The 9,292-nt window shown below is 36.6% G+C and overlaps 1 protein-coding gene across 1 annotated transcript in view; it reads right to left on the bottom strand.

Annotated features, from left to right (window-relative positions):
* ZDHHC17 (zDHHC palmitoyltransferase 17) overlaps positions 1–9,292 on the bottom strand; it is a 111,801-nt gene that overhangs the window by 45,961 nt on the left and 56,548 nt on the right. The window contains exons 4-5 of the mRNA XM_006142853.3: positions 5,394–5,471; positions 3,416–3,560 (exon numbers count right to left, since the gene is read on the bottom strand). Of these exons, the coding sequence (XP_006142915.1) occupies positions 3,416–3,560; positions 5,394–5,471 (223 nt within the window). The remainder of the gene's footprint in view (positions 1–3,415; positions 3,561–5,393; positions 5,472–9,292) is intronic.

The following is a 9,292-nucleotide window of genomic DNA, read 5'->3' as shown; positions in this document are numbered from 1 at the left end:
TATATATCACCTGTGTTTGCTATGAAAATATTTAGATTAATTAAGGTCTTTAGTAATTCAATAAAATGTTGGGGAAAAACCGTATAGAAAGCAAACATAGATACCAGAGACAGTGTGGGAGGAGAGTGGGAGATGGCAACGGGCAAGACATAGGGAATCAAGGATGGGGGAGAAAAAAGGCAAAACATACAGAAAACAAGAAATGGAAAATTATTTGCTGACAATAACATGTTTGTTAATGTGCTTGATTGAGACAATATACAGTGTACTCTGGATGGAAAAATCTCATTTTGTATGCTGTAATGATGTACAGTGAATGAATGCAAATAAATAAATTGAAATAAAAAAAATAATAATAAATTAAAAAAAAAAAAAAAACCTGAAAGCATGGTCAAGTAGATGGTACCAAGGTAAAGGTAGCTGGATTCCACATAAGCAACCAGAAGGTTAGAGTTCCAGACCTGGCAGTTTGAGAAACATGCTGGGAGTGTGTGCATGTATATCTAAAAGCCCTAGAGAAGAAGGGATTACAACATGGTGATCCCCCCGGGAGTGATATTTCACTTCTCCTTTCTCTCAATTTCTGGCAAGTACACACACACTATAGCAAAATTTAAAAAAAAAAAAAAAAAAAAAAAAAGCTGCAAAGAAAAAAGTGAAAATGTACAATTATAGGTTGAGTATCCCTAAATCTAACATGTGTGGGATTAGAAGTGTTCTAGGTTTAGGACTTAAGTTTGTATATTTACTAATAAGATATCTTGAGTGTACGGACCAAGTCTAAATACAAAAACTATCTGTTTCATAATATATGCTTTATATGCATCATCTGAATGTACTCTATACAATATTTTTGTATTTCAGTATTTTGACTACAACCTATCACAGGTGGGAAACTTTCCACTGTGCCATGAAGTTAACTCTCAAAATGTTTCAGATTTAGAGCCCTTTGGGTTTCTGGATTAGGCCAATCAACCTGTATTATAAATTAATATCTGCAATATAGAAGACCAACTATCTATATCTGCGATACACAAGGACAGATTTATATGATAAGCATGACTCACTGCTTCAACCTCTGGTGTAGAAGAAAACAGTGTGAGAAAAAGGATAATCCCCTATAGTTGGTCTCCAGAGATGGCCCCCAATAAATTTCACTTCCTGGTATTCATGCCTTATGGTGTCCCTTTCCACACTGAATACAGGCTGGACCAATCACCTATTAACTGATACAATGAAGAAGAAATGTTGTTATGCTGGTTAAAGATCTAAAACTTACAAAGGCAGAAGAGCTGGTTTTGTTCTTTTGGGAGCTCTGAGCCACCACAGAACTAATCTTATACCTTTGCTAGAGAGAACGTATGCAGTGGCATTGTGAGGAAGAAGTTCTGACACTGCGTGGAGAGAGAGAGACCTCACTGTCAAAGCGTCCAACTAAGCACAGTCTTCTTGCCACTTTTTTTTTTAGAGGATTTTGCTACAGGGCGTGTGCGCTCGCCAGACAGAAAGAGACAGAGAGACAGAAAGCGAGAAATCATCCCACACCACCTGCTGGCCCCACAGATATCTTTTTTTTTTTTTTTTTTGAGAGGTTTTTGCTATAGAGTGTGTGCGCTTGCCAGAAAGACTGAGAGAAACAGAGAGACAGAAAGCGAAAAATCCCCCCCCACGTGGGATGGCCACACTGCAATCCCTTCTCCTCCATTCTCCTCTCAGGATCTTGGGCACGCACGCACATGCGCCCAGCGTGAGTTTTAAGCCACTGGGTTTGGGACGCAAACCGTGGTCGACTATGTGGGAGTCCAGCGACATAGCCATTACGCTAACTGCTGGTCCCTCTTTTTGCCACTTTTATCAAGGCAGATAGTAGGTAAGTGAGCCAATCCTCCAGCCCAGTCAAGACCCCAGATAATGGCAGTCTCCAGCCATCCTCACAGGAGAAGAACCACTTAGCCAAGCCTAGTCAACCTGCGACATTGTGAGATATAATAAATGGTTAGTGTTGTTCTTAAGCAATTAGACTCTGGGGGTGGTTTATTAGTACAGTAATGTATAATAAACTCTTCCTTTCAACAATTAACAGTCTATGCCTCTTTTCCTAACTATAATGAACAACACATAGCCACACTGCTTTATACTGCCAACAACAAATATCTTTTAAAGAACTATTTATTATTATTGTTAATATTATTTTTCACATGAATTTTGCCAGAGAAAGACACAGAGAGAGAGAGAGAGGAAGAGAGACAGAGAGACAGAGAGAGGGAGGGTGAGAGAGAAATCAAGCCGCCAGGTCCGGGACTCAAACCATGGCCAACTATGTGGGAATTCCAACACCTTAACCACCACGCCACCTGCTGGCCCCACAGATATCTTTTTTTTTTTTTTTTGAGAGGTTTTTGCTATAGAGTGTGTGCGCTTGCCAGAAAGACTGAGAGAAACAGAGAGACAGAAAGCGAAAAATCACCCCCCAGTGGGATGGCCAGGCCACAATCCCTTCTCCTCCATTCTCCTCTAAGGACCTTGGGCATGCACACACATGCACCCGGCCTGAGTTTAAGCCACCAGGTTTGGGGCTCGAACCGCAGTCAACTACATGGGAGTCCAGCGACATAGCCATTACGCTAACTGCTGGTCCCATCAACAAAAAATATCTTTAAGGCTCATTACAAGAATTACTACTCAAATTCTAAATCAACATAATATTTTAAACAATAAATATATGTTGATAGCAAGGAATTAAACTTTATCTTAATTGCCCTTGTATTTAGGCACTTAGTTATAAAACTAGTGTTTAAATATAACTAGAAAAAAAAAGACACAAAGAATAAAAACTGAGTTACATTACTTTTAACAAAGTACATTATAAAAACATACTTATATAAACTGATATTATTTAACATGATTATGATCAGTGTACTCAAGATAAATCAGAAACAATCATTTAAACCACAAGAAGTTGTCAGACAGGAAGCAGCATTACTTTATGGTACAGAAATTAAGGAACTGATCTTAAAGAATTTGTCCTCCTAGAGACATATTTAACATAGAAAATAACCAATAAATATATTCAAAAAGCTTAGACGAATTCAGAAGATACATTCAAATAACATAATTAAGGGAAAAACAGATATCTAAACTTCTTCCCTTACTTTCTGAATTTATTGCCATCACTCTCAGAAATAAAAAAGTCAACTAATAAGTGATCATTATTTAGTTCTTGATTGTGTTTATTTCTATATTAAGTATTAAGTGCATTAAATAGTTGAATATCAAACTAACTAGATATTTATCTTCTTTATCAATCAAAAAGTACTATTTCAATATCAACAGGTTTTTATAAATGTAACATCAATGATATCAGCCATTTACCCATGAAGAACACTGATTAAATCGCTGACATGATTTTTTTTACCTGTCCTTTTGCAATGAGATAAGCAACAATTGAGGTATGTCCGAACTGAGCAGCCAGATGAATACAGCTACATCCTTCTCCATCAATTAATGAAGGATCTGCACCATATTTCATTAGTTGCACAACCATGGATAGATGGCCTTGTCTAAAACATAAAAACAAAAATACTTAGATATATAAAGTTATTTCCTCTAAAAAGCATTCTCTAGAAAGAATTCTTTTAAATCAGGTAATGGTGGGAAGATTACTCATATATTTTAGACAGTTATTTTATGAACCAACTGTGGTGATGCAGGTGATAGGGCACCAATACACCATACTAGAGCTATGTGGGAGGACTAGGTTCAGATCCTAAGACAATCCAAACACATCAGGTGTGCCCACACCCCTGATTCTGGCTGGATGAGAGGCTCGGGGAAGGATACGGCATGATGAAACACTGTCAAGGGTACTTCTCTATCTGTCTGTCTCTCTCTCTCACACACACACAGATTTAAAACTTAGAATAAAGTCTTTTTCTTTTTCTTTTTTAAATTATTTTTAAGTAGACATATGTCAGGTCAGCCCATAGCCCAGTGATTAAGGGAGCTGGATTCCACATGGTCTACCATAGATTGAGTTCTGGTCCAATGGCTTGAAAAGTACTCTGGGTGTAGGTGCCTATGTGTGAGATTCCAACAGGATGGAGAAATGGAGATGGGACTATGACACCGGCAATGCCCCACTGGGGAATGTTTTCTTCTCCCAGGCCCCATCTCTCTGTCTTTCTCTGGAGAGTACATGTACCTTCCAGTAACTAAAATACACACACACACACACACACACACACACACACACACTTAAAATAAATGTATGTTGAGATGCATTTAGGATTCTGTGGTTCTTAAAAGTCTTAACTGGAAGGCCAGCAGGTGGCATGGCAGTTAAGGCGCTGGACTCCCAAATGGCTGACCACAGTTCAAGTCTGAGACCTGGCAACTTGCTTTCTCACTTTCTCTCTCTGGTCAAATGAAATAATAATGATAAATAAAGTTAAATATTTTTTTTAGCTGGAGGGCCAGCAAGTGGTGTGGTTAAGGCACTGGATCCCACATGGCTTAAGTCCTAGACCTGGTGGTTGGAAAAACATGCTAGGATTGTGTGAGTGTATGCCCCCAAACTCAAAAGGATAATGGAGAAGAAGGTGTACTGGTGTAGCTATCCTCCTGAAGGATGATCCCCAGCCACACACTACTCCTACCCGCCCCACACCCCGCCTGTGCCTCACAGCAAGCACACGTGCCCTATAGCAAAACTTAAAAAAAAAAAAGTTCTAATTGGAATAGCAGTCATTGATAATTTATGGAGATACTCATAGCATATTTAAATATATAATAAATAATTTGGGGGGTGGTGTGGTGGTAATGGTGCTGGACTCCCAAGACCAACTGCAGTTTGAATTCCTGACCTGGCAGCTTGCTTTCTCTCTTTTTCTTCCCCTTGCTGTTTCTCTCCCTCCCCCTTGCCTCCCTCCTTCTCTCTGGTGAGCATGCCCTGTAGAAAATTTGATACTGTAGAAAATTTAATACCGATAAATAAAATTCAATAAACAATTCTTTTAAAATTTCTTTAAAAATGAATAACTATAATATTCTATCATTTCTATTTCAGTATGATCTCAATCATTCCAAGAACTGAGATAGTTTTTTAAACTGTAAATACATATAGGTTGCAAAAGTATTACATTTACAGATTTAAAATTCAACCCAATCTTATAACTACTTGGGTTAGTATCAGTATGTTAATTCCCTAAGGACTCTTTGGACACTGATTGGCTATTCAGGTAATCCTAGGCAGCAATACATTAGCATATTAATGATACTAACTATCAACACAGTAATTTCTCCCATTCATTTGAGCATGTTATTAAAAACAAAAATGTTGATTAGTTGTATACAAATAAAGTAGCCAAAGGAAAAATCCAGAAGCAAATTTAAACCTTGTAGCCCAGTGCAATGGCGTTGAATTCAGGTCTCCTCCAAGTTGATCCACAATAGCACCTTTCGAAATATAGTATCTACAAAACAAAATTTTTAGTAATTTAGACAACTTTTTCAAATTTAAGACATTATTTTTAAAAAAGAAAAAAGTTCATTTTAGGTCTCATGCTAGTTTATGTCTTTGAAGATGAATATTCTCTTGTGATAGTTTTAAAAACATACTTAGCAGAATTTATATTAACACATCACTTTCTTTTGTTATCAAAGCAAAAATAAAGTTATAAAAAAGTATAGAAAAGCCAAATAGTTGTATAGAGAAGAATGTAATCAGAGAACCAAAAGTTTCGAGTAGCAGCATATAGAATCTTGGAATTAAATTAGTTGTAAAACAGGCACGACACAGTCTGCCTTGGATAGTTTAGCTTTTAAGCTTTACACATCTCATAAATTATTGTAGATTAAATCAAACATACATTAAAGAATTTTGTAAACTGTTAAAACATAAAGGTTCTTCCTAAGCTTTGTTATTTGTTATGCCTTCAAAGCCATGTTGCTTGAAATACTGTTTTAATATAGCAGTCTCATTGCTTAATACATGTCAGACTATCCTGATATCCTCGGAAATGAACAGAATGTAGAAGCTTTTTACAACTTTCCTTAGAATGAGCAATGCAATGAATCTTGACAATAAACTTTTAGGGCCTAGGATGTTAAATATATGACATACGTTTATCACTGAACCTCATAAGCTGTTCTAAGTGATCACTTCTTTAGATCACTAACACATCCCCATGAACATACACAGTTCTAAACAGTTAATATACTCATGTGGTTTAATTAAAAATGTTCTCCTTCATAATTTGTTAAAATAGTGCTTTTAAAAGCATTGGGTGATGGACAGCCAAACTCCAATACATGCAAAATAGTTCAAAGTAACTTAACAAAATATTTCCAAAATATCAGACTGTTAAGAATACAAACATTTAACTATTCCTGAATTGGTATTTTAGATCTGGTGGACGTGATATAATGTTTAATGTTCTTTGAAAAGGGTGTGACTAGAACCCAAATAGAAGTATACAGCTCAGCCAAAGAACCACTTTAATAAGAAATAATACTTTCTAAAAAATCTCAGCTGGGATTTCTTTTCTTTCTTTCTTTCTTTCTTTTTTTGTTTTTTTTTTTTTTGAGATGTTTTTGCTAGAGGGCGTGCACGCTCACCGGGAAGACAGAAAGAGATAGACAGACAGAAAGTGAGAAATCACCCCCCAGGAGGGATGGCCACTCCTCAATCCCTTCTCCACCCATCTCCTCTCAGGATCTTGGGCGCACATGCACATGCGCCCAGCATGAGTTTTAGCCACTGGGTCCAGGACTCGAACCATGGTCAACTACATGGGAGTCCAGTGACATAGCCACTATGCTAACTACTGGTCCCTCAGCTGGGATTTCTTAAAAGCACTATCATTTCTTTCTCTAAAGTCAATTTATTGTTTCTGAGAGTATTTCTTACTCACATTGGCACAATTTAAATCACAGCTAGGGCTATGTCAATGAGTGATTTCCAAACTGGATTTAAGGTACAAGTTCTTAGAGGAACTCTTTCCTGTATATTAAAAAAAGAATAAGTTCTACTACCTTTTCATTGTACACTTCTGGAAAGAAAACAATATTGTAAAACGTGTTCTTTTTTTTATAGCTATAAGGCTCTAGCTCAAAACCACAAACTTTTGAAAAGATTAAATAAGTCTTGTTTTAAAAACTTAAGCCTCCTAGCGCTACTACAAGAAGGTTATTATCGAAGAATATTCTTGCAGGAAAGACTCATCCCTGGGTTTCGAGAAGGGACCATCAATTAATAAGAGTTATCAACAAATATTTGAACGATGAAAAGCACATAGCTAAAGACCAAATGTCTACAGAGAGGGCCCTATTTAAAAGCAAGCCAGACTATGTTATAAAACATTGGGAAAGTTAAGGAATAAGAAGTAATTGTTACCTCTATTACCTCTAAAGAAAGTAGTAGCTGGACCATAAACAGAAACACTGGTTCAAAGTCAATCTAACCACACTGCTGAAAAATTATGTTTTCTAACATTTATTCTTACTGAAAGTAAGTATTTTACTTAGCACCACAAAAAGGCATTTTAGTGAGATGAAAGACACCAAGCATCTAAAAGTGCTTGTCTGCTACAATGTTAAATCTTAAAATGTGACTACTAAAATATTTAAGAGAATTGCAGTCAAAATAGAAACTTTTCTTTCTAAAGTCGAGATGTCCCTAAACCTCATCATGTCATGGTGATTTCTGACTGGCCCCCATCTTGTGTTGACTTAACCATTTGGTATTTGCCAAAAAGTATGTCCAGCGGACCTTTACCAGAGGTGTTTGAGTCTCAAGAATTAAATTAGAGAACAGTCTAAGGCACTGTATTGAAGATGTCACAATTCAATGAAAGACTGCATGGTGAACAAGAACCTCAGATTCCTTTCCTTACATAGGTCAGCTGGCAGCCATATACCAGTCCTTTCCTACAAGATTAGAAGATTCTTCTCTAAAAGCAAATGAAACAGCCCTAGAGAATAACTTCCAGAGACTGGGGATTCCAGTTTAGAACTCTCTAAAGTTGGGACTAATCAGCTAATCAGCTTTGTTAGGTCTTTATCCCAAATGTAAATGATCAAATATGACCAGATGAAAGAGAGCTTAAAAGAGAGAGAGAGAGAGAGAGAGAGAGAGAAAGTCCAAAATAAGCAGACTATACAGAAAGAGAAGAAAAAACAAAGCCAAAAAAAATTAATATCATCCCAAACTAAGAAAATAATATATGTCCATAATAAAACAACAAAGTATTACCCAGAAAGGGAACAGAGATTAAAAAAGACTGCTTCAAAATTAATAATAAAGTTAGAAATCCGATAGTAGAATTAGAAAGTGAATTAAGAAAATCTCTCTGGGTCAACTAGAAAATAAAAAGGTAGCTGGAAAAAAGCTAAGAAAATGACACAATCCATCTGATTTGTTCAAATAGTTGATGAATAATAGTTCCTGAAAAAAAAAAAGAAAGAAAATCCAGAAAATGAAGGCCCAACACTACCAAGGATATAGCATAGGAATACTTCCTTAAAAAGGCAAGTTTCCAGCCACTGAATGCTCATGAAGTGGAATTTTAAAAAGAAAACAAAAACAAAACAACACTGATGCACAGTAAACTTTTACAAAGGCAGAAAAAAAGGGAAACAATGTTAAATGTTCCCAGAGAGAAAGAATTAGTCACATACATAATGTTCTCTAAAAATTAGAAACTCTGTATTTTTAATTAAAGCTCCACATTCTTTAATAAAACCTTGACTTAGAATCAGGCTAAAACCAAAGACTGTAAGTATAATTAGCTGTTGCTAATGAAGAATCTTAAGGTAACAGGAGACTGCCAAAGACAAGAGCCTACACTAACTCTTTCAGTACAAGCTGAAAGATATTTGAAAGACTGTCGCTCAGAAACACTGGAAATATAAACTTAATTCAGGCTTGGGTGAAGGTCTTCTCTATAATTAAACTTACTTTATATTTTATCGTTATGAAAGTATCAATAAATTATGGTTTTAATGTCTCTCCGAAATTCATGTTGAGATTTGGTTGTGAAAGGATTAAGTAGGTGTAAACCTGATCCACCACAGTGTTAAAAGAGGGTGCTTTGGGAGGAGAATAAAGTTATTAGAGGACAGCAGATGTTATGTCACTGTACTCTCAGAGGGTCGACCACAGTTCAAGTCCCAGACCCAGCAGCTTGAAACTCATACCAGGGGTGTATGTGTGTGTGTGTGTGTGTGTGTGGGTGTCCAAAATTCTAAGAGGAGAATGGAGAAGGGACTCTGGTGAGGCCATCCCTCTGGGGCG

This window comes from Tupaia chinensis, unplaced genomic scaffold, assembly GCF_000334495.1.
Source record: "Tupaia chinensis unplaced genomic scaffold, TupChi_1.0 Scaffold000085_1, whole genome shotgun sequence".
NCBI classification, from domain to species: Eukaryota; Metazoa; Chordata; class Mammalia; order Scandentia; family Tupaiidae; genus Tupaia; species Tupaia belangeri.
This window is presented reverse-complemented; position numbering and strand designations above follow the sequence as displayed.